Genomic DNA, 27,584 nt, shown 5'->3' with positions numbered 1-27,584 from the left:
AACTCCTGGTAATTAGGGCTCAGTTCCAAGCACAAAAGAAGACTGAAATTGACAGAGGGAGCAATGGCAGCCATTGGCTGACCTTATGTCTAAGGCAGGAAGTGAAGAGGGAAACATCAAAGAGTCTGCACAGGGTAATAATGTTAGACACATAAATAAGAGAAGACTGTCCTGGAGATAAGCTATGGTAATAATGGAGGCCACAAGTGATGAAGTTAAAATAACAGTAATGATAATGGAATGAAAATTCACTCTGAATTCAAATGAAGACAAAAATAAATTGAAAGAGAATTCTGAAGATCATGCAGTTAGAAATGCATAAACAGGAATGGGAAAACATTTGAGAAGTATGACAGAATAAACTAAATTTAGTTTTGATAATTCTCAAAATATGGACCCAGGGCTTGTAGCATCAATATCTGAGAACTTTTTAGTAAAGCAAATTTTCAGGCTCCACCCCAGATCTACTGAATTTACCAGTACTAGTTTGTTGGTAAATGTTAAGCTCTTCAGAAAAAATGGGGTGAGGGTGTGCAGGGGGGAAGCTCTGATTCGTAGCATTTGGGGATTTCTGATTTCTCTGGTATATATACGCCCATCATAGCCAATTTCAAGCCACAGGTGACATGGAGTTGGTAAGAGATACACAGAATCAGCTCTCTAGACCCCATACTAGAGTACACCAGCAAACACTATTCCCGGTGAATCTGTAACATGCATCAAAATCTCCCACTTGTCAAAACACAACTGAGCGACGTCACCAGGGTTCCTAATTTCTTAGGTCTAGGGTGGGGCCTAAATACTGCATTTCTAGTAAGTTTCCTGGTGATGCTGATACTGATGGTCTAAGGACCACACTTTGAGAATCACTGCTCTAACAGTCCCTTGGGCCACCTTCTGTAGGAATTCAATTGGCATACAGAGAGGGTCTTAACTACTAAAGTCCCGTGGAATCAAGTTTTGTCGACTACATCTGTTTGTGACCAAAATCTAAAAAGTTTGTTTCAGGTGTCAGCTTCCCTGAGTCTCAAGCAATAATTGACATAAGTTAAACACTTCCTTCTAGTGTTTCTAGTTTTCTAGCCAATTCTCTAGTTTTCCACTATTCTACAATCTCATGGTTTTCTTCTTGCTTCTCTAGTTACTTTTTTCAGTTGCTTTTTGTGGGTTTCTCCTCTACTGTTAGCTTAATGTTGGAGTGCCCCATAATTCTAGCCTTCCTTCTTTCCCCTTCTGAGGGCTAACATCCCCTTCAGTGTTATATCATCCTCCCATCCAATGGTTTTAAGCACCATCTATATGTTGAAAATTCTTAATTCTCTTGCGTAAACCTTTTCTCTAAACTTCACATTGGATGTCTCTCCTCTACCTGACGTTTACACTTAGTCATCTCATTCTTAGTATTACCTAAATAGAACTCACTTTTCACCTCCCCAAAGATATCTCCCCCCAAACCTTTCCTAGTTCAGTAACAGACACCATATTCACTCTGCTGTTTAACCCCAACCTCAGAGTCCATACCTAATCATGTTATTTTCTTACCAATCATATCCAATAAACCCTAACACCACCATTTTCAAAATATTTTCTTGATGTTATAGGTTTCACTCTATTCATAATCACCACCATAGGCTGAGCCATTATCATTCTCTCCTAGACAACTGCAACAGCCTCCTAATTCACCTGCCATTCTTTCATTCTTGTTATCTCTATAATCCACTGCCACACATCAGCCACTAATCTGACTGAACTCCTCCAGTAGTACTGCAGTATCTCCTTAGCCTGGCCTGACAATATCTAACCCCTGCCCTTTCCTTCCCCCTCCTACACAACCCTATATCTCTTTACTCAATCAGGTTGTACTCACTCCCATCTGGGAGCCTTTTACTTCTTACTTCTGCCTGAAAAGCCCTTTCTTTAAAATTTCACATGGCGTGTTCTTTCTTGCTGTGAAGCTATCAACTGAAATGCCACCTTTGCATCAAGGCATTTTTTTTCCCCCTAGTCCCTTTCTATCTCAACTTATCTCATTTTCTTCAAAGTTTAGCATGCAGCATGGTGGGTAACGGTATGGATTAGAAGATCAGACTGTTCAGATTTGACTAGCTCGCAGCTCCTTCTCTCTCTGACTTGGCAAGTCACGTGAATGTTTTGGACTTCAGTTTCCTCATCTGTAAAAATGTATAAATAACAGTACCTACCACTTCAGTTTATTGTGAGGATTAAATGAGGTAATATACAAAGAAGCATTTAGCACAGGTCTGGCACATACAAAAGCTATGTAAGTGTTAGTTATTATCCAAAATTATCTTGTTTATGTATTTGCTTCCATATTTAATATCTCTGTCTATCTCATATAAAGTGTAAGCTTCAAAAGCAGCAGGCACTTTGACTATTGTGTTTACTAGAGCATCCTCAGCACCTGGAAGAGTGCCTGGTGTGAAGCAGATCCTCAATAAACATTTCTAGAATTAATCAGTAGACTCTCTGTGTTAAATACCACTTAGACTCCCCAAAGACAGTAGTACCCAATGACCTACATAGAAGGTACATTAAAAATCCCATACCTGCAAATGAGATCTGTCTAGTAACTATTTGTTATGAAAACTGTCTTGAGACATACTACAAGCAATTGCCATAAATGACCTCACTTTAATCATCCTTTTGTTCAGAATGGCTTTCAAATCTTTGGCTTTGCATTTTGTGATTTACAGGAAACATCTGGCAAACCCCCCCTCCCCAAATCATAACTATTATTTATTGGTCATTGACAGTGTACTAAGCACAAAGAAGGAAGGGTTTCAACAGGAAGACAGCAGGCATCTCTTTATTAACTTCTCAGCAAAGCTTGGCTAATAGGCACTTTTCTCCAAGTCACAGACATAAGTATTTGCTTGAGAGCACAACCATGAAATCTTCTTGGAATGCTGATGGGGAGTGTAGCTCATGAGTGGTGATATACCCTTACATTTCTGACTCATTTCCCTTAAGCTGCCTCTCACTACACTCTGCTTTCCCACCAGAGCGTCCCTGCTCCCAGATTGGTATCAGACCTATCTGGAGGCCAAAGGTTCTTTCCTTAAAAATGGTTTACCTCACTACTGTATTATCCATGAAATATGGATATCCAACAATACTCCCTGGAAAATGCAGTAATACCTATTGCCAACTACAGGGTTGTTGAGCAGAAACAAAATAGAATCTAAGTAGAAATCAAATATTCTACTAAAAGGCTCTAAAAATTGGCTACAGGAGCTTTTCTGTTTTCTTCCCCTTTTTTGAGGTGTTAAGGGGGAAGGGGTGACCTCAAAGGTTTTAGAAAGTGAATTTGAAGGACTTAAAGGAAGCAAGGATTTCCAGTTTGCCATAGTTTCTTCTAGACTTTTGCCCTGCCTGTTCATATATTAAAGTAAATTTTCTGACCCCTACCTTCCACCAACATTATTTAAGTATCTTCAACATCACCGCCAAAAACATACAACAGCACTCACATGGGAGGGACAGTAAGTACACATTTCTTTGGGTCACTGTGTCACCTAGGAATAAAGCTAAAGCCTTTGGGAAATATTTATTTCTTATTCAGTCATTTACTTGTGATTACTAACTTTCCAGATTAGAAAAAATGCTTTGAAATGGCTCAAAATAGTAGGCATACAGAAAAAAAGATCACTGTTGATGCAGAAACTAATAATGTTAACAAAGTAAAAAGAAGCAAATTCAACAAGTACCAAGACTAATATAGTTACTGCAATTGAACCATAAATTTAGTATGAACTCAACCTATAATTATTACCTAAAGATAAATACATGAAGTTACATAATTTCATTAAATGCCTATAAAAAATCCAATGTTCAAAAGAGTAAGTTTTTTAAATGATTGTAAATTCTTTAAAAATTAATATACTGCCTGGATCTTTAACAGGGGATTTAAACATAAAAGAGTATTTTTCAAGAAAGTGAGAATATACAGCTTGAAAGAATTCAGCCTTTTATATCCAAATTGTTCTTTCTAGTATTATCCATGTATGAGTTCAAAGGGACCAAATATTGCTCTATTACTTTAAATATGCACTTTAATACCCAGCTACCTACCCATAGAAATCATCCTTTTATTTTTAATCAAAAACTTTGACTACTAAATATTTGAAAACACTATAGCAAAAAGATATGGTTAACAGACTGATACACTGTTTTTGCTCATCTTATTAAGTAAACAGAGATGTTAATTGACTTTAAGGGACAAGAATTATATTCTAACCTCTTCCCCAGTTTGCTGTGTAATCTAATGGCATCCACATAACCTCTCTGGAATTGAACCTTATTCAGTGTGACAGCTGAAATAAATTGCAAAGTCTGTTTAAATAATAAAGCGATACTTAAATATTAAATATTATTGCTAGCCCTTGTGAAGAAGCCAAGGCTAGAATTCTGAAAGCCCTAAACACATGAGGGTCAAAATGCATTATAGACTCAATGTTGAAATAAAAATTCCTGGCAAATTAACCTTATTACCTTTTTTTACAGCAAGGACAAATTTTTTAAAAAGTCTATTTCTTTGGAGAATTGCACAAATATGAATAGATAACAACTCTGTGAAATAATTCCTCTAAAATGAAGGAAAACGTTACTATCCAAACAAATCCTAAAGCATTTATTGTTTGATTCTTTAACCTTGGGCAAGTCACTTAACATCTCTATATTCCTTCTTCCTTATACATAAAATTAGTCCAATAATTTGATGTCACAAGACTGTCAGAAGAATTAAGTATGAAAACACTGGTACAGCACCTGCCACATCACAGTTCATGACGGATAGCCATCTAATCTCTTTCTCAACGGACTTTGTTAGCAAGCGTTACATATTCAGAAGGTGTGTATGTGTTCAAAAGCAGGTTTGGGGCTTTACTGTAGTTTTCAAAGACTAGGGATTGAAAAGAAGGTATGTTTATTTTGTGAGATATTTAATTCATGTTATCCTAATTAGATGAAGAGTGGAGTTTTTTATGGTCTAAGTACAATGGTGGTTGTCTCTAAAAGCACCGGCCAAAACAGAGATTAAAACTACTTTAAAAAATATAAATTATTTAATGCTTTAGTGATACCTTGCTACTTTCTAGAAACGCCATTTTGACTCATGAATTCCCCAACCTAGTTCATTCAATTTTGTGGAGCAATGATCTTACAGCTTCTGGATCTCCATACAGTCCTGTTTCACTCCCCTTGATCTGATATCTGCACACTGCCTTTTATACTGAGCACACGTGATAATAGTATGTCTGCTCAAATTGTTTCCAATTCTCCTAGCCCTATTCTCCCTGGGTGACTCAAAATGACATGTATTTTATTTTATGAAACATTGTCAGCAAAGGCAGCTTTAGAACATAAACTATAAAATTATTTAAAGTAATTATTGTTGGTCTACATATATTTTTTCACATTTACTCTTAAGTCTATTCCATTGTTCTCTTAAAACTGACTTTCCCAGGTCATTGTCCTACTCAGTGCAAATTCCAGGAGACTGGGGGTCATCTGATGGCCCCAAGCTTCTGGTCCAGTGGGGATATGGAAGAAGAACATTCCTCTCTTGCAGGGAATGCAGAAATCCTTCTAAATCTAAATCAGGATGTTGGGGCCAGTGGTTTGTCAATTACAAGAGCTCAATAAATGAGAGCTCAGAATATTTCAGTCATGGGACTATAATTTGGAATCTTGGTCATAGCATAAGGATGAGGATGAATGATTGCTTAGATTTGTATAAGGCACCTCAGTCAGTAAGGCTGTCACAACAGGGTACAGAAGCTTTCAATACATATGGTTACAGGTAATTTTCATTTAATCCTCAAGGAAAAGTTCTTGGGAGAAACAGTCACAGATATTCTCCATTTGGTTAAATTTCCTGGTACTGATATATTTCATTTCAGATTCACATTTAAAATGACATTTAAAAATAAAGTGACCAACCAAATATTTTCAGCACTAACATTGCCTTCTGAATTGCACAGTGGTATCTTAAGTTTTAAAGCTGTTTTTTTTTAATTTATAAAAAGATCATTTAAGTGTTAATCACCTATAAATCCAAGATGTCTTATTTACTACTTATCAAAAATCTGTGATAGGGCCTATTCATACTTAGCTCCATGTAGCTGAGCTCACTGAATAAAAACATAATTTAGAGAACACTGCTAGGATTGCTTAAAAACCTAATGTATAGGTTCTGGAGATGAAAAGCAGTATTGAAAAATTAACTGGAAGTAAAAGGTATGGTAGGACTCTAAGTAAAAGACTACAAAGTGGTGCTTCCCAGGGTTTTTCTTTTCCAAAGTTAGGTTTACTTCTCAATTCCTTAAGGAAAAAAAAATCTAGATATGTATCTTCTGGCCTTCATTTTCTCCTCCTTTCCCACAATGCCAGCAGAACCTCTCCTGTTAAGGTTACTGCTGATTTCTGAACTTCTGGCTCCACCAGAGACTTGTCAATACTTCTCCTACGGGAGCTCTCTGGAGCATGTGCAGTGCTGTCCACTGTGCTGTCGTGCTCCCCTTGCCGGGCTTGAACCAGGCCACCCATTCTAGTTCCCGAATTTCCTCTTACTCTGATGATTGTTCTTTCTCAGGTTCCTCTTCTCTCCTAGATGTGTTTTCTTAAGGCTCTGCCTTTGAACCTTTTATTTTCTCTTGCTTGTTAGTAATTCTGCTCTACAGGTATGGTTCTAGCCATCACCTCTTTACTGATGGCTACCATATCTAGCTGCGATATCTCAAGATCTTGTATGTGTTGTTTGCTATAATCTCCACTTTATGTTAAGAATACCTTAAATATATTCAAAGTACCAGATGGATGTTTAGGTAGCACTTTAAATATATTAATTATACTAACTTCTACCCTAAAGTGACTGTTTTTCATCATATTTCCAATTTCCCCTAAAAATACTATCCTCCCAGGTATAAGTAAAACCCTCAAATATTTATCCTCTTTTGCCTCCGCTGTCACCATCATCTAATTTGTTTTCAATTTCTGTTCAATTTATATAGTCCACTTACAGTTTGTCCCATGTATAATTTTTTATTTTTGTATCTTTTATCCAAATTCTGACTTCCGTATATAATGTTCAATAATATCTTAACTGGCCCTGCCTATTCCTTTTTCTACTCAGCTGACACAGTTTCCAGATTAATTCCCAGGAAGCACAGCTGTGATGATGTCACTCACCTACTCAAAACCCATAATGACTTGCCATCCTCCACTAAATTCCAAATCTAATTTTTTTTCACTTAGCAGTAAGGACTACAACCTTTGTTTCAATTGTGTATCCAACTTCTCCCTTTTCCATGCCCTCCAACTAGTTCTCAAATGAGGCAGTATCTCCTGGGAAGCACTTGGAAATATGTGGAGGCATTTTTGGTTATCAGAAAGACTGGACTGGGGGACGTGGTGGTTGTGCATCTAGTGTCCTAGATTCTGGGTTTTCTGGCATGTAGAACCCCACCACTGACTTTTTCATACAACAAAAAATTGTCCAACCCAAAGTGAAAGAGGCTCCCATTAAGAAATAATACACCTTAGACAGAATCAGTTACTCACTGTTTTCAATTTCTGTTATATACTTTTCTATATCCTCTGCTTAGAGTGCCCTTCTCACATTTTCCCAAATGTCCAAATCTTGCTCATCCTTTAAGGCCTATAGAAAATGTCACTTTTCTGAGAGCCCTCCTTGAATCCCTTAACTAACATGAATCTCTGCCTCCCATGGTATCTCATGTCTACTTCTCAAACACAACTTTGTTTCTGCCTGGATAATACATTTTCCCTTTTCACTGGAAATGTAATGGAAGTAAAACACCATCTTTGTTTTCCTCCCTGACTAGATTATAGAGGCTGGCACAGGTCCTTTAACATGCTTAATACTACAGCACAATGTGCGTAAATGAAGGCTCCAGCACATACTTTCTGGTTTGAGAATAATTCTGAAATTCTTGCCTCTTGCATTTTAAGTCACAATTACTTTTACCTACTTACTTTAAAAACATTATCTAATTTTTATCCAACATCCCCACTAAAATTTAATGGCTATGGCTTCTATAACTTCTATACCATCTCAGATTTTCTTAAGATAAAAGCCCTCTTAGTTAAACCCATACTTATTACTATGAACTGCTCCAGTGGGTATCCCATGAACCCTTACTCCCTGCTCCTGGCTTGCCCTAGTTTCAGGGATGCTCCTGGTAATTGGTCACTAAATACTTGCCGAATGAAGAGATTCTTAGAGTGAGTGGGAGGGAGTGGCTGACGGTGCAATAAGGACAGGATACAGAACAATGATATTACAATAATAACAGAGTTTAATTTCTAGGCTTGGACAGCAACTGTGTTCATAGCTTTCTCAGGCACTGTCTCTCCACATGAATATCATAGCATAACGGGAGAGATTGAGCCTAGGCTTCCAGTTACCCTATACTTTCTTGAAGAGCAATCTGTCAATCATAATCAGCTTTTAAAAAATAACCTCATTTTAAACTTTTTATATTGTCTTACATGAGTCGTGGTTTCCAAAATCTTGACTATTTTTTTTTTTTTTTGCAATTCATGGAAGTGAAAAGAAATAAATTAGGTATAATTGTAAAAGTCTTGTCACAATTCTCATAGGCAAACCCTGGGATTCTTAAAGAATGATTACTTTAAATTGATTATTTGAGTCTTATATTGTTTTGTTGCAAACAAAACATTCATCATCATCTACAGAAGATGAAAGAAAACCTATCTGCTTCCTCAGAGTATGATATTTGGAAAATTAAGTGCTTTCAATTCATAGATATGACAGCTCTTCGATCACAAAAACAACAAAAACATACAAATCAGGACATGTTTTTCCATTTGAAAGTGATAGCCCAATGCCTTTACTGAGGCATGTACTAAATACAGTAACACATTATAACTTAATCAGAACAAGCTGATGTTATAACGAAACAATCCTGTCCATGCAGAGAGAGATAATGCCAGTAACTTCACATGACTTGTACTTCAAGCAGACAAAGTATCATATTGGGACCTTCTATCACTTTGGTTAAAGTTGTGAGTTTCAACACCTTCTAGAAACAAAGGAGGGAGAAGAATAGTGTGAGCCTTCACATCTGCCAATGTCTATGATGCCAAATAAGTTTATGCAGACACAATCGTTCACTCCATAAATGTGTAAGGAGTACCTACTATGTGTCAGGCATTATTCTTAGGATATGTCACAGGACCAAAAATCCCTACCCTTGTGGAGGTTATATTTCTCCATGTTTAAATATGAATACAGGTGATTTTTAGTGCACACCTTCTCCCAGGTACTTTGTTCTTTTTGTATTTCACAAGCTTCTATGTCTGGGACAACCCTGACTTTCCTCCCTACTTTTCCAACATGCCTAATATACAACCCTTTTAGAAAGTAATTATAGATTTCCAGTAAGCAGTTTATGGAAATATATCCCCAAGTATATGACTGAACATAAACTAAATGCTTCAGCAAATGGTTTGGTTCTGTCAGGTCATTTCATGAGGTGGGTAAACAGAAGATATAACACAACTGCATTAGATTCAAATGTGACAGTGATTAGAAAACTTGATCTGATTTTGGAAAATCTAAGCACCTATGAGAGTCTACTTAGTTGAGTGTGAGTATATTCAACATAAGGAAAAATACCGGAAGTTTTCACCATGCCTTTTAAATTAACTAAAGAAGTTTATTTAAGGAAGGAACATTTAAAATCATCTAATACTTCTACCACTCAATAACAAAATTCTCTTTTAAACATCTTTGACAAGGCATAGTCTATTTGGCTTTTCTTTAATAGGTAATAACTCACTATGGCTTAAAACAACTCATTCTTTTTCTACCTAGCCCTTAAGTTGCAGGGAGCAAACCCACATGGTATTCTAGACATGAGCATCCCTGTGCCAAGTACTCTGAGAATTTTCTCATATTTCACAAACTAAGCATCATAATCATTTTAAAGCTGTAAAATGGTCCCATGTCATGCTACTGACTTTACATAGCTGTGTCACTTATATAAAAGTCACCTGTGTAAAAGTCATTAGTACTTTAAATTTTCTGGATCTTTCAGGCCACAACTATTTCTGAAAAAAGGAAGTAGAGGGGGAAAGGACATAACTGACATAGAATTGGGAAATTTTTATTTTGCCAAAAAGGAAATAACCATATGAAAAGCTATTATCTACTTTTATTATTATTTCATAAATCAAATGTTTTGATGAATATCAAACAAGTAGAAAATATATAAATTTTGAATAAAAAGTTGAATAAATTTGACTTCATAAAAAATCTAACTATACTGACCTAATTTCACTATAGACCATGAAAATGCTTTCATGGACCAGTGTTTGGAATTCACTGAACCAGATGACAAATGTCCTTTTCAACTCCTGATGCCTCAGGTGCTTCTTGATAAGTAATGTTTTCCCTATCTACTTGTGCAATAGATTTTATTTGACCTAAGGCCCTGACTTTATATTACCCTTATTAAATTTTAGCTTATGAATTTTCAAACATTAGTCTAAATTATCAACATATTTTAGAAACTTGAATTCTGTCTATCTTTCTCATTTTTGTGCCACATGCAAATAGAAAATGTTTACTTTCAAAATATGCTTCCAAGTTACTTGCTAAAATAGAACAAGGATTAAGCTCTGTACATAGTGATGGTTTTATCCTTCTGCCAGGTTGCGTTCACATAGCTATAGCACTCTAGCAATGCTATCATCCACATCACATTTCTCTTCTTTATACAAAAGACAGGTCCATTAGAGGATCTTAGGGTTTAGCATTCAAGGGCTTGTAACGCCAACTTCTCACCCTCTACTCTATAGCTTGGTCAAAAGGTCACCCTCTTTATATTTAAATGTTTGAAGCATAAAAAATCCCAAATCCCTCCTTCTCAACAAGTCCAATTTCTTTCAGCTAGTTTCTTTACAAAATTCATTCTATATTAAGATGAAATTTGAATCCTTCTACCTCCTGCTCATAGGTGGTCGTTCTGTCCCTCAGGGACCTTCAGAACAAGTCTTTCACATCATAGCCCTTTAAAGATTTGATGACAGTGATCATGTTTCTCCATGTCTTACCTTTTCCTGGCTAAAAATTCCCTGTTGCTTTTATGAGCTTTTCATAGGGCATAGTTTCAAGTCATGTCACTACTTCAGATATCCTGTACTAAATATGTTCCAAGTAACAATTCTTTCAAAGTGTAATACTTGTAACTGGGCAAAGCATTATAGTTGTAGTCCTCCAGGCATGGCAAGAACTAGGATGATCCAATTCACTGAAACCTAAGTGAATTCTATGGTATTTAACAAGGGAGAATTAAGTGCTTGGAGTCCTACCAGCTCCTTCTGACCCTGTGTTTTCTCAATCTGACTCGTTCCAGAATTAATCTAGGATTTCTTTAATTAGTTGGGTTTCATTTACAAATTAATAAAATACCTATTTCTGGTTAAATTAAAATTCCTTAAAGCAGTAAAATGGAATGTAAAAGTATTCCTTCTGTTCTTTATTTCCAGTCTCAGTTCCTAAAAGTAAACACTATTAAAATTCTCATGAGAACATTTTTGAAAAATTACTTATGACTACATAAACATATGTCTCAATCTTCTTTGTTTTTTCACCTGAATAGGATAATATACATACTCATCTGAAATGTACCTTAATCAATTATCTTGGGTATCTTCCATACCAAAATATGTATTTAGCCAATTTACTACTTTAAACAGCTTTTAACATTCTCCAGTAACAGATATTTAGGTTGGTTCTAGCTTTAGCCATTACAAATAAAGCTACATAAAAACCTTGCTCATAATAAACTGATGGATGCCAGAGGGGAGGGGGGACAAGCAAAATAGGTGAATGGGATTAAAAGGCACAAATTTCCAGCTGTTAAGTAAATAAGTCATAGGGATATAATGTACAGCATAGGGAATATAGTCAATAATATTATAATAATTCTGCATGGTGACAGATGATAACTAGAATTCTTCTGTGGTGATCATTTCATAATGCATAAAAATACCAAATCACTATGATGTACACCTGAAACCAATACAATATTGTATATCAATTTTAAATCAATTTAAAAAAGATTTTTAAAAACATGCTCATAGATTTTTGTGCATGTGCACACATGTATCTGTACTATAAATTGCTGGAAGTGGAATTAGTGAACCTAAAAGTATGTACATATTTTATTTCAATAGATATTGCCAAAATGGAACTTACACACATGAGCATACACATACATACACAGCTGGGGTGCTCTCTAGACCCAGAATTCTGAATTTCAGGACGTACCATATAAAAAAATATACAGCTTGGAAAATAATTTTGAAGTACAAAGAAGGTTGAGAATAAGTTTTAGAACTTATTTGTTAATGAAAAAAATGTTTATTAGTATTTTCTTAGCATTAGTATTTTGTTTTTACAGCTTTACCACACTGATTCACATTGAGATTAATATCAACCAAAACCTCTAAGCCTTTTGGAGAATAAACTTTTGCTAAGCCATATTTACTCCATTCTCTATTTTGCAATGTGTTTTATAGTGCCCAGTATATATGGTTTAATATTTATACCTTTGTATTCCTCTGGATACTGATATTTAGTCCCTATTTTGAATATTCCAATTCTTTGTGACTGGATTCTTTCAGTTAATATAGTCCTTTTTTCTTTTATTTTTAACTGAAAACTTTAAGAACAGTATTCAATTATTTTATCTCAAACACTAGTAAAACACTGAAATGAACCAGGCCAAGTGCAGATTGCAGTCCACCAGTAGAGGTCTCCTTCTTGGTGAGCAACTACACATTAATCAGCCATTTTAAGAATTTTTTTTTTTCATCAGTTACAACTCAAACTAATTATAAGGTAATTTTTTTCACACTGTCAAAATAAAGACATACTTGTTTAGGAAAAGCATTAGAAAAGATGTTGCAAAAATTCTTTCTGCCCTTTATAACTATAGAATGATATAACATTCTAGAAACTGTATCACTCACTTATATATTGGACAAATAGTTATTGAACATCCAATATATGCTGCATTTCTGCTATTACAAGAGACATAAGTAGTGAACAAGGAACACTAAATCATTGCCTTCATGAGATACATGTTTGAGTGTAGAAAATGTACAATGAAAAGTAAAAAAAAATATAAAGTATAATTTCAGATTGTAGTAGAGACTTTAAGAGAAATAAATATGATGACATAATAGGTTGTAGCTGGAGAAGTGACTTAGGGAGATTGTTGTCTGGGAAGATGGTATTTGAGCTGAGTTCTCACAAATTGAATGTAACAGAAGCTGTCCATATGGCCATATGAGAAAAGAGCACTGCGAAATTGCCAAATGCAAACTCCCTCAGATGGGAGGGAGCTTACTGTGTTCTTGAAACAGAAAGGCCAATGTGCAGAGATCTAATGAGCGAAAAGGAAAATAAAATGGTGCAGGGCTGAGGCAGCAGGAATTTCATGTAAGTCTGATTATGCCATTAAAAGATGTTTGCATTTTACTGTAAAGGGCTATGGAAAGCAATTGCTATGATAAACATTTGGCTTTTATATAGAAAATACATTAGAGAGATGAGTGTAAGCATTGAAAACCATATAGGATATTTTTGTAGTTGAATATAGAGATAATAGTGGCATAGGCTATGATGTTGACAGACAAGATAGAGAAAAGTATGTAGACAGAAAATGAATATTTTTTGGTGAAATCGACAAAACTTGTTAATGGATTAAATAGGAAAATGAGCCATCAGATATCATGAGAATGTAAACTTCACAAAGGCAAGGAGTTTTGTCTTCTTTACTGTTTACTTCCCAGATGCATAAATAATGCCTACCACATACTATGTGTTTAATAAATATTTACTGAGTGAAAAAAGGAAAACTCACAGGTTTTTCTTCAGAGCAACGAAATGAAAGGCCATGTTATTAACTAAAATCAGTAAGATTGAAGAAGCAGTAGAATAAGGTGGAGAAGGAACAATCTGGAGTTCTATTTGGCTATTTTAAGTTTTAGATGTCTTCTAGATATCAGCATGGAAATATTAAGGGGAAAACTAAGTATCTGAATCTGGTCTTTAGGAAAGAGGTCTAGCCTGGAGAGAAGAATTTGGATGCCATCAGCATGTAGCCATGGAATTTACTGTAATTAATGATTAAAAAAAAAAAAAAAAAAAACACCAAAGAGTCCCTGAAGGACATTTAAAAAAAAGATCTGATTATGGAAATACTGAAAACATGTTTATTAGTGAAAATATTTAATATCTTGAAGGAGTCATTATTCCCTAAAATAATTTAAAATCTAAGACAATTGAACAGTTCCAATAAAAATTCTAAAATATATTTTCATAGAACTTGACAATGGATTCTGTAAGTTATATTAAAGAGGAAAACGGAGAACAGCAATGGTTTAAAGAAAAAAACAAGGTAACTCAATTTGCCTAGAAGATACCAATATTTAATATAAAACCATAATTAAACTACACACCTCTCTGATACCAAAACCAAAGACACCACACACATACAAAAATTACAGCCAATTCCATTAATGAACATAGATGCAAAAATTCTCAACAAGATATAAGAAAACCAAATCCAACAATACATTAAAAGGATCATACACTACAAACAAGTGGGACTTATCTCAGGGATTCAAGTATGGTTCAATATCCACAAATAATTTAATGTGCTATACCACATTAACAAACTGAATAAAAATCATATAATTATCTCAATAGATGCAGTAAGTTTTGACAAAGTTTAACATCTATTTAATGATAAAAAAAATCTAAACAAGGTGGGTGTAGAGGGAACAAACCTCAAAATAATAAAAGCCATATATGACAAGCTCACAGCTAACATTGTACTCAACAAATGAAAACCTGAAAGAATTTCCTTTAAGATCAGGAACAAGACAAGGATGCTCATTCTTGCCACTTTTAGTCAACACAGTATTGGAAGTAAGAATCACAGCATTCAAACAATCAGTCAATCCAAACTGAAAGGCAGCAATTAAAACTGTCACTGCAGATGACAAGATACAACATACAGAAAATCCTAAGAGGCCACCAATAAACTACTGTAAGTCATCAATGAATTCAATAAAGTTGCAGGATATAAAATTAATATACAGAAATCTGTTACTTCTCCATACACTAACAACAAACTACCAGAAAGAGAATTAAGAAAACAGTCTGATTTAAAATTGCATCAAAAAGAATAAAATACTTAGGAATAAATCTCACTAAGGAGGTGAAAGACCGGTACTTAGAAAACTATAAAACACTGATAAAAGAAATTGCAGATGACACAAACAGATGGAAAGATATACCACATTCATGGTATGGAAGAATTAATATTGTTAAAATGACCAAACTACCCAAGGCAAACTACAGGTTTAATGCAAACCCTATCAAAATAACAATGGCATTTTTCACAGAACTAGAATAAATACTTTTAAAGTCTGTGAAACTTTAAACATAAAAGACCTCAAATAGTCAACAAAATCTTGAGAAAGAAGAACAAAGCTAGAGGTATTATGCTCTCCTATTTCACACTAGTCTACAAAGCTACAGTAATAAAAAGTAAGGTACTTGCACAAAAACAGACATATAGATCAATGAAACATAATAGCAGAGTCCAGAAAAATGAACTCACACTAACATGGCAATTAATTTACAGCAAAAGAGGCAAAAATATACAGTGGAGGAAAGACACCCTCAATAAATGGTGTTAGGAAAACTGGACAACTTCCTTCAAAAGAATGAAACTGGACTATTTTCTCATACTATATACAAAAATAAATTCAAAATAATTAAAGACTTAAATGTAAGACCTGAAAACATAAAACTTCTAGGAAAATACATAGGCAGTATTCTCTTTGACATTTGTCTTAGCAATATTTTGGGGGATATGTCTCCTCAGGCAAGGGAAACAAAAGCAAAAACAAACAAATGGCACTACATCAAACTTAAAAGCTTTTCACAGTGAAGTAAATAAGCAACAAAATGAGAAGACCGCCTACTTGATAAGAGAAGATATTTGCAAACAATATATTCAAAAGTGGTTAATATCCAAAATATACAAAGAACTCATACAACTCAATATCAAAAAAAGAAAAAGAAAAGAAAAGAAACAACCTGATTTAAAAATGAAAAAAGGACCTAAACAGACAGTTTTCCAAAGAAGGCATACAGATGGCCAACAGGTACATGAAAAGGTGCTCAACACTGCTTATCATCAGGGAAATGCAAACTAAAACTACAGTGAGATACCACCTCACACCTGTCAGAATGGCTAGTATCCAAAAGATAACAAATAGTTTGTCAAGGATGTAGAGAAAAGGGAAACCTCGCGTACTGCTGTGGGAATGTAAATTGCTGCATTCATAATGGAACACAGTATGGAAGTTCCTAAAAAAATTAAAAATAGAATTATTATGCAATCCAGCAATTTTACTCCACAAACTAAATGAGTCACTGATATGAAATGTACAGTGTGGGGAATCTGCCAATAATTATGTAATATGTTTGTATGATGATGGTAACTAAACTTATTTTCATATTTTGAAATGATTATTTTGATTATTTTAGAGATGTATGGAAATATCAAATCCCTGTTTTGTGTACAGGAACTTATATAGTGTTGTACCTCATTTATACTTCAGAAAAGAAAAATCATAGAAAAAGAGATCATATTTGTGGTTACTAAAGGTGGGAGGTGAGGAGAGGAACAACTGGATAAAAGTAGTCAAAAGGCACAAACTTTCAGTTATAAGATAAGTGAGTACTAGGGATCTAATGTATTATGTGGTTAATATAATTAACACTGCTGTATGTTATATATGAAAGCTATTAAGAGAGTAAATCCTAAGAGTTCTCATCACACGAAAAAAATATCTTTTCTCTTTCTTATTTTGTATCTATATGAGATGATGGATATTCACTATACTAACTGTGGTAATTATTTCATGATGTATCTAAGTCAAATCATTATGCTCTATACCTTAAACTTGTACAGTGCTGTATGTCAATTATATCTCAATAAAAATGGAAGGAAAAAAAAGATTCTGCAACACTGTTGCAGGGATAAAGAAACAGGAGGCTGGAACAGAATAGAGATCCAGATACTTGTATAACTTGGATAATATTTCAATTTATCTATCAATCTATTTTTACTTAGACAATAATACTAAAGATTATACACATCTGGTATGTATGTATTATATATATATATTAAATAAAACATGTATATGTATGCATGTGTTACATATGTTATAACATATATATGTATACAAATGTATATAAAACAACAAACATTTTAAAAGCGTGTGTGTGTGTGTGAAAAATGGTACTACTTCACTTTAATTGGGAGAGGATTAACTATTTAAAACATGATGGTTGCCCAACGGTTAGCACTGCTTTAAAAAAAAATCTATACCTCATGTTAGACATAAAAATAAATTTCACATGATATAAAGACCTAATCTTTATATATATCTGTTATGTTAAATAACAATACTTCAATCATTTAAAAAGGAAATGCAGAAACTATAGAACATTTTTGTTGGGAGAATTTCTTGACAAAGCACAAACTAGCAAACCACGGCACTGAGTAGATGCTCACAGATCTATTTAAGGAATTAAAGATGGATCATATGTTTACATTAAAGTTCTTAAAATCCTTTATGAGTAACATATCATCTTAAAAGTTAAAAGAAAACCCATTGTCAACAGAAGATATTTTTAACAAACCTAAGCAATGAAATTTAAAAAGAAAAAAAAACTAAATATTGGCAAAGGATTTAGGCAATTCACACAATTAGAAAGCCAAACGGTTAATAAACATTTGGAAAAAAATTTTCTCTTGAGTAATTAGATAATTATAAATTGAAGCCAATGAGATAGATTGAATACTCTTCAGATTCACAAAACATTTTCAAATGGGACAGCATGAAGTGTTACCCACAGTGTGGAGAAATGAGACCTCTTATGGACTGGTGAGGGGAGTGTAAGTGGCTCAGCCACTTCAGAGACCTCACTGCAGTGTTCTGTTTCCTGTGGGGCCTCATAGAAAACTGACCTCAGTTGGGAAATCTCAGTTGCAGGTTCTCTAGATTGCATGTCTTCAGCTACTTTTTATTTGTTAATCAAGATTAACTCCAAAGAAGCAGTCTCCCTTACTGTTTTCTCAACATTCTTAGAGATAAAATTGTCAGCAAGGCAAATCAGGAATTTAACACATACTCTACCTTAAGTAAAATTAGAATCTCAGCAGATGTCCTTGAAGCTTGTAATCATTATTATATTTTACATCCTTACAACATTTGTGGCTTTTATTAGCAAGTAATTATCCATGTTATTCTCACTTATTCTAAGACAAGAAAGGTGTTTAAGATTGACCTTATGTGTATCCTGATTCATGGCTTTAACAAATTAGTCATCTAGAAATAATTCCCTAAAAATATGTTGCTCTCTGCATTTTTTAAAAAAAAAACTCCTAAATTGAAGACAGGACAATGTTTCTTGGCTTTTTTCAAATTCATCCCCTCATCTGATAAAAGAGGGAAAAAGCCATTCCTTTCATATGATTTGAGATTTCAAAATAAATAATGACTAAAAATAAATCAGATCTGTTGTATTAAGCACTGTTTTGATTTCAAACTACATCTTTCTCTCACAAAATTCTAATATGGTCTCTTAGATAATGTTACAAAAACCTGGTGTTAAATAAAGAACTAGGTGCTCAGTAAACAATAAACCATGACCTTAGGATGAGTCATCTTCTATGTCTTAAATAAATATTTTAATATACTTCTATATGTATGAACATCTAAAGCATTACATATAATTTTTATAGGTAGTTTAATGGAAGAGACAGTAACTTAGTTATCATACCTGTGGACACAGTGTTTCCAGGTGATTGGCTGCGACTTTGACAATTTTAATCCCATCTTCATTTGTTGACATGGAACAAGCAAGATTTGCCACCTTAAATACAATCCAAAATAATGGAAATCATTTCAGATTATCAAGGAAATGCAGAAACATATGTTATCCTAGACAAATAAGAACATGTATACATTTGTTGAAAATCTCAGTAATAAACAACAGTATTTTCATAAATGTTACTGGTATATGCTCTATGGAAGCATTCAGAGAATCTATTACATAATAACAAAGGGCCATAAAAAATTGTCTGAAACCAAAAGGAACACTGATAAGTGAAATAGTAAGTTCTACCTGAGACCTCTTGGTATCAACATCTAACGCATAATAAGACGCTAACTGCTATGGTTTCCTAGGGGTCTAAAAAAATAGTTTATCTATGGATTGAATGCAAATAGATTCTTGGAATCTCATATGATTGTGGTTTATTTTAAGTCTGTAATTGGTTTATTATTTCCCAGAGGTCTATTATGCATACTTACGTTGCATTAAGCATGACTGTATCTTTATTCATGTTTTATTCAGCATCAAATGTACTACAAACCTGGACAAATACAAGACAATTAAATTCTTCTTCCTGTTCTTGATTTCCTACTACAACTTCATGGGCACTGTTTAACATTCTGGCAGTCACTTTGATTCAAGCCTTAGTAATACCCACATTCCTTTACACATAATTGCTTTTGGAGCTTACACTCTTTTCTAGGGAAATGGGTGCCCTTTTAAATAATTACCTTCATGGTCATTATCTAAGTCCACTATTCACAAATACTTTCTTTATACCATGAAAGAGCCATGAGAAATATCATGGAATTCCTTTCTTTTCCTTTGAATATCACTCTTACTCAGCATTCTCCTGGCTGGAAGGTGAGTGTTTGTGTACAGAGCAGTGTTTTCTTTGATCTACAAATATGTCACTGTCTCTTCATCTCTTTGCAGTGATGACTTTTCTAATAACCATTTACTTATGTCTGTTAGCTATTATATATTTTAGCACATGGCAGATTTCACTGATGAAATCCAAAATCTACTCACTTGCAATGGAAGCAAACAACAAACAAATCCTTGGATCATTATTTGTAGAGTACCACAAAGTGTTACACGGATTAAAAGCCTTTGCTTTTTTTATAGGCTTATTTTTAATATGTCGATAGTGAAACAACTCTTTGGTTAGCATTTACATATAATGAAATAACAGCCATACATTATTGAACTATGGAAGGACATTGTTCACTTTATTAATGTACATAGAAATGGCTTACTTGAAAAGGTCTGTTGTGGGCTTGAAGGTCACAATGCCTCAACTTTCATATCTGACATATAATTAGCACATTTATGAATTATTTGAAAAGGGCAGTAGTCTCCATGCCCCCTCCCCTACTCCAAAAGCCCCACTCACAGAAATAAGACATAGCAGTCTAATTGCTTTAATGTCTTATAATAATTTGCACTGCACTTGCAGAAAATATCTACCTATAAATTTGAGCGCTCTTTAAGTATCAGCTAAAAATTACTGGCTCAATCTTTTGCTCACATCTGATGCATGGGGGTTTATCCAAAGTTTAAAAATTACAGAAAGGTACTCCATATGGACACTCTCTTACTTGATTTATTTTTAATGTGCCATCTTTCTCTTTTTCTCCCCTTTAAAAACACATTCTTGTTCTGGACATTTGCTGGCCACCATGATTACTGCAGCCAATTCAATGACTAATGTAACATGGAAATCATCCTAAACACAAAGTTTCTGTTTATATTAGCAGACAAGTTTTAAACACTGTCAATTGAAAATACAACACAACTAAAAGTTCTCTACTCAATTAATGATTATACTAACACTCTTTCTGTCTTCCATTATTCAGACATACTTGAACTTCTCCTTACTAGAACGGTTCTATGTCAAGTAAACTTTGTAGACAATCAAGTACTATTTCCAGATTAAGGCATATGGAGTTTTAATGATATTTTTTACAAACAAATTTGAATTTATAGGATGGCTAGTATTCTGTGACAAAACAGAAAGAGTTATGTGATAGAAATACAATACCTACATTCCTAATTTGAGTGATTTGTGACTTATTTTCTAAGTCATATCAGTGTGCAAAAAGGCAAATTTCTTCTAACAATATTTGAGTTCTCTGTGGCAACTGTGGCAGTCAAGTATATTCTCAGGCACAGGATGAAGGCATCTCTCTACTGGTCAAAGAAAGAAACATGCAGATAAAATATTTTGTCAAATAGTTTGAGATATTTGGACATCTGACATCCTTTATATATCTAACTTTGACAATGTTGCAAAAGTCTGTGTAAAGTTTCATAATTCAAGAGATCCTTGTGAAAGATTTCTGCCCGCTAAGGAAAATTGTTCATAGAGAGGTTTTAGAGACAAACAGATCTGGGTTTGAACCTGATTCCCACAATTAATAAGCTTCCTGATGATGAGCAAAATGTTAACTTCTCTGAGACCATTTTGTCACCTATAAAATGGGTATGACAGTACCTACCTCACTGGAGTGCTCTGAGGATTAAATAAGATAGTGTGTGGAGATGATCTGATCCCAGGTAGCCCTGACCTTGTATTAATTTCCTTCCAGCTCATTTCTCTCTCTACTAATGGGCACAAGGAAAGAACAATCACTCTCTCAAGAGGTTTTACAAAATTAAAATCTTAGGGGCCTAAAGAAATTTGACAAAATGTTTAATCAAAGAGCCACAAATTCAAATGTTTTCAGGATTTATGCAGGGAATACAAGCACGGAGTCTGGATGTAACTCAGTGGTTGGGTGGGTTGGTGAGTCTGCAGGCAAACTCTAGGTACGCCCGGCCTCTAGGTACTAGAACTCATTAAAACAAGATGAAATATAAGGAAAAATCCACTGCCTTGACCAACCTAACAGTCCATTGGCTTACTTTAGTTCACAGTTCACCAGTTTGTGACCTCTGGCCCCATTCTCTAATCCTCTATTGTATAGATAAGAAAACAAAGCCAAATAAAGGGAAGAAACATACTCAAACAATTCAGTAACAGAGAGACTATTAACCAGGGCTTTATGTGTGCTATGTATGCAGTCCTGAATTGAAGTACTGAAAAGTTTCCTGCATTGAAATGCTTGACTAGATTTTTTATTGATATTGTGCTATATCCTTAGCCAAGACTAACAAAATCAGAGTCTAAATTATCCTAAATAAATGGGATCAAAACACTCAGATAAATTCAAGTTTATTCAAAATAAAAGGTCAGGACATGATGTTCTTTTACTTTTATAGAAGATTAAGCTATTAAAATATTATTAATTTAATATTAAAATATTAAAATCATTGTTGAGACTACATGTAATAATTGCAAAAAACAAGTTAAAAATCTTTAAACAGAGACTTGTCATATTACTTGGTGGGGAGTGACTTTTTTTTACATCAGCACTTCCCTTGTGAGCCTCTTTCCTTCTCACAGGTCCTTCTGCCCTCTAAGATATGCGTCTCATTCTAGATGATTTAAACTTGAATTTACTGCCCTTTCAGGTCTGTTAAAAAAAAAAAAAAGTTGTAGACAACAAAGCCTGGCCAGACAATTCTTGAATTAATTCACATGTATTATCATCCTGATGGTGTTTGTTCTCCTCTCTCTGGTTCCTAGTTCAAGTTCTTTAAACCAGCTTTGAATGTCCCGGCCATCTTTTCTATTTGCTGGACTTTGGTCCCTCCCTTTTACCTCACTCCCTAACTCATATTCTTAAGTGAGAAATTCCCTGCTCTGGAACTTGGCCACATAAAATCCTGCCAGCTAGGCAAGTTCTGTCCCTCACTTTTCACCAAGATCAGGGAGATGGCCATACTTGACCCAAAAGAATGTCTCACAAATGGTAGCGCCAAAGAAAGCTATAAAAAAGATATAACCCTCCTACACTGTTGGTCGGAATGTAGTTTGGTACAGCCATTATGCAAAGTGGTATAGAGATTTTTCAAAAAACTAAAAATAGACTTACACTATCATCTAGCAATCCCAATCCTGGGCATATATCTGGAGGGAACTCTAATTCAAAAAGATACATGCACCCCAATGTTCACAGCAGCACTATTTACAGTAGCCTAAATGGAAACAACCTAAATGTCCATCAACAGATGACTGGATAAAGAAGTTGGTGATAATATTTATACAGTGGAATACTACTCAGCTATAAAAAAAAGAGTAAAATAACGCCATTTGCATCAACATGGATGGACCTGGAGATTGTCATTTTGAGTGAAGTAAGCCAGAAAGAGAAAGAATAATACCATAAGATATCACTCATATGTAAAATAAAAAAAAAGACACAAATGAACTTATTTACAAAATAGACTCACAGACATAGAAAAACAAATTTATGGTTACCAGAGGGGAAGGGGTAGAAGGGATAAATCAGGAGTTTGAGATTTCAGATACTAACTACTATATATAAAATATATTTTATATACTAAATACTATAGAAAATGGATAAACAAACAAAAGAGATATTTGGGGAGTGGGGATATTCTCAATGACCTTTAAATCAATCTACCATGCTATATAGGCTTAACTCTGCTTTTTATCATTACTCTGCTCTGAAATGGTAAAGAGATTGCATGTTTAAAGTACTGAAAACCAAAGCATGCTGCATTTTCACATTCTAATACCAAGTTTTATTTGAAATCTCCAGAGCACTAGTTGTCCTTTCAGTCATCTTAGACAACTGAAATGGAATCGTTGTAAGGAACGAGCTAACTAGTTGGACAGCTGCTCATCATAAATCATTCAGTCTGTCACTAAGGAGTTCTCACACAGATATTTACCTGTGATGTGATTTCTCAAGAACATGGGAGTAAACTTTGATATTTCGGCAAGATTTCCATTGTTGCATATTCACTGCTTATATATAGTTCACATAGTTAATTGTGACATCATGCCACTGTGTTATCTTAGCTCTCAGTGGTGGAGAAAGGGCACAGTCTCATTTTCATTCCTTTTCCTCTGTGGCAGATGGTCATGCAACTCCTGTGTAAACACTTTCAGAGACAGGACTTATTGCTTTACAGGGCAGCCGACTCCCGTTGCAGAGATCAAAGTCACACAAGTTAAGAAGCTCTTCCTTATAATGAGGTGAAGTCTTTCTCAACAACTTTCTCATAGTCGTCATAGAATCCAGAATGTCAAATATGTTTAATAATAGAAGTAAGGTAGGGCCCATAGAAAAATCTAATATAGTAGTCCTCAATTTGTGGGATAAGCTGGATGGTGAGCACAACAGAATCACCAGTATAGCTATTAAAAGAAAAGCCCAGGTTCCTTCTGTCAAGGTATTCTGATACATCAAGTGTGTTTATAGGTAGAAGTGAGAGGACGTATACGATATGTTTAATTCGATTTTTAAAAGTTCCCTAAGTGATTCTGATATTATGCTCCACATACATATAACACAACACACAGAAACATATTTAGACTTTTGGTTGATTTTCATTTGTTTGTATAGACATTCCTTCCTAAGATTAATGTAAAGAGGTTAAAATCTACAAGAAGTATGAACTTAATATATATAGAAGAGGCTAATAAGTCATAGAAAAGGATTCACAAATTAGAAACAAGAAATAATGACTTATACTACTACCTGAGAAATAGGGCTTAGTCTAGCAGGGCCACTATGACAAAAGTGCCAGAGACTGAGAGCGTACAAACAACAGAATTTATTTCTTGTGATGCTGGAGACTGGGGAGTCTAGGATCAAGGTGCCGACAGACCCAAAGCTTGGTGAGCACCAGCCTGCTGGTTCTTAGACTAAGCCCTCTAGCTGTAATCTCACTTGGCAGAAGAGGTGAGGGAGCTCTCTGGGGCTGCTTTTAATAAGGACACTAACCATATTCACTAGGGTTCTTCCTTCATTACCTCATCACCTGTAAAATGTCCCATCTCCCAACACCATCACTTTGCGGGTTAGGATTTCAACATATGAATTTGGGGGGGAGGGGGCACAAACATTTAGTCTATAGCAAAAAGAGAAAATTTTAAAAATAAAAGTACTCAGGAAACAACAATATCAAGTGTAGGAGAAATTCCTGGCCTTCTCCTCAGAATGCATTCCTTTTTCTAACACTCTGATTTCCCTTTGGAAAACTGCTTTCTTATCCTCTAACCCAGTGATGTGAAGTCCTGGTATGACAGTTAATAAATGCTCCTGGTCCTCACCTGGCCCTGGTGTGGGCATATCCATCACTTCCTGCTTAGAGTCCAGGAGCAGTTCTTATTTCTACCCAATCTGAGCTCTCTTCTCTCATTTTGCCTGTATTTATGTGCACTACATTGTCATCTTCCAATGAAGTCCCTTTTGTTTTCTACATAAGTAAGCCAAATTCATTTTGTCTTGCCTACAACCATAACTGAATGCAGTACTGAACCAGGAATTAACACAGCATTTAAGCACTAATTTCAGATGGTTACTCTCAGCAAAGTTAAAGGCTGGCAATGCAGAACCATAATCATTTCAATAGAAGTCACTTTCTAATCAACTATCTGTGTCTGGATTTAGGCAACCTGAATGTCCTAGTGTCAAGGGCAAATGCAGAGAAGGAGGTGTTTACTTCAGGTTCTGCACATACAGGTAAATGTATTTGTACCTGTCTTCCTTTGAATATTGAATCCCTCAGTGTCTAGTAGAACATTTTACATACCAGGTACAAAAGAACATCTGATTCTTGAAAGTAATTTACCAATTTTGGGTTTATTCTTTTACAAGTTGTTTAACCTATCTGAAAATCATCCTTTCACGTGCTTTTAAATTCATAACTATACATTAAGGCCTGGATCAAATACCATCTTCTCTACAAATCCTTCTCAGATGCCTAGCATCAGAATTCACACCTCTACCGTTCACACTCCCACAGTGACAGCACATACTTCATTCTCCCTAGGCTCACTTACGTATCTTTCAGATGGTAAATCATTAGACGGAAAAGACAATGATGTATTCCTTTTCAAAATTATTTCTTGATCAGGCAAAGTATCCTAAAATAAAATTTAGTCCATGTAAATAAATAAAAATAATAGTTTATCATACAATAAACCTTCTAGAAGAAAATATAGGCAAAACACTATCTCACATACAACTCAAAAATGTTCTCCTAGGGCAGTCTTCCAAGATACAGAAATAAAAGCAAGAATAAACAAATTGGACCTAATGAAACTTACAAGCTTCTGCACAGCAAAGGAAACCATAAGTTAAACAAAAAGACAACCTACGGAATGGGAGAAAATTTTTGCAAAAGAAACCAACAAAGGCTTGATCTCCAGAATATATAAGCAGCTCATATGACTTAATAAGAAAAAAATAAACTACCCAGTCCAAAAATGGGCAGAAGACCTAAACAAGCAATTCTCCAAGGAAGACATATACATGATCGATAGGCACATGAAAAAATGCTCAATATTACGAATTATCAGAGAAACACAAATCAAAACTACAATGAGGTATCACCTCACACCAGTCAGAATGGCCATCATTCAAAGGTCCACAAATGACAAATGCTGGAGAGGCTGTGGAGGAAAGGGAACCCTCCTACACTGCTGGTGGGAATACAGTTTGGTGCAGCCACTGTGGAAAACAGTATGGAGATTCCTCAGAAGACTAGGAATAGACTTACCATATGACCCAGTCATCCCGCTTCTGGGCATATATCCAGAAGGAACCCTACTTCAAAAAGACACCTGCACCCCAAAATTCATAGCAGCAATATTTACAATAGCCAAGACATGGAAGTAGCCTAAATGTACATCAACAGATGACTAGATAAAGAAGACGTGGTATATTTATACAATGGAATACTATTCAGCCACAAAAACTGACAACATAACGCCATTTGCAGCAACATGGACGTTCCTGTAAAATGTCATTCTAAGTGAAGTAAGCCAGAAAGAGAAAGAAAAATACCATATGAGATCGCTCATATGTGGAATTAAAAAAAAAAAAGAACATAAATACAAAACAGAAACAGACTCATAGACATAGAATACAAACTTGTGGTTGCCAAGGGTGCAGGGGGTGGGAAGGGACAGACTGGGATTTCAGAATGTAGAACAGATAAAGAAGATTATACTGTATAGCACAGGGAAATATATACAAGATCCTGTGGTAGGTCACAGCGGAAAAAAAATGTGACAATGAATATATGTATGTTCATGTATAACTGAAAAATTGTGCTCTACACTGGAATTTGACACAACATTGTAAAATGACAATAACTCAATAAAAAAAATTTTAAAAAATAGTTTATCGTTCATTTGGAAATTGAATTATCATGAATAGATATGATCTTCTATTGTATCACAAATGAATATATTCAATGAATTGTCTGTCTTTGAGGACTCAGTGCAACTTATTCATTGGAAACTGTGTTCTTCCTCTGCCCCTTCCTCAACAAAAAAAAGCTTCTAATTATTATATGAGCATAAAGGCAAGTATTATTACTTTAAGTTATGAGGGAAAATACTTGAGGAGAAAGCCTTTAGGTCATTAAACTTAATTGCTTTGAGTTGATTTCAGTCTGTGTTTGTATATTGGGAACATCAAAATCTGACAAACCTGGA

At 34.7% G+C, this 27,584-nt stretch overlaps 1 protein-coding gene across 8 annotated transcripts in view; it reads right to left on the bottom strand.

The window, feature by feature from the left end:
* The window catches only part of CTNNA3 (catenin alpha 3), a 1,350,697-nt gene that overhangs the window by 497,075 nt on the left and 826,038 nt on the right, over positions 1-27,584 (bottom strand). For all 8 annotated transcript variants that reach the window (XM_031461217.2, XM_010985795.3, XM_064488129.1 and 5 more), the window contains one exon: positions 18,947-19,039. In XM_031461217.2, the coding sequence (XP_031317077.2) occupies positions 18,947-19,039 (93 nt within the window). The remainder of the gene's footprint in view (positions 1-18,946; positions 19,040-27,584) is intronic.

The sequence above is a fragment of the Camelus dromedarius genome, chromosome 8, assembly GCF_036321535.1.
Source record: "Camelus dromedarius isolate mCamDro1 chromosome 8, mCamDro1.pat, whole genome shotgun sequence".
In the NCBI taxonomy this organism is placed as follows: domain Eukaryota; kingdom Metazoa; phylum Chordata; class Mammalia; order Artiodactyla; family Camelidae; genus Camelus; species Camelus dromedarius.
The sequence above is the reverse complement of the archived record's forward strand: the minus strand, read 5'-3'. Positions and strand labels throughout refer to the sequence as shown.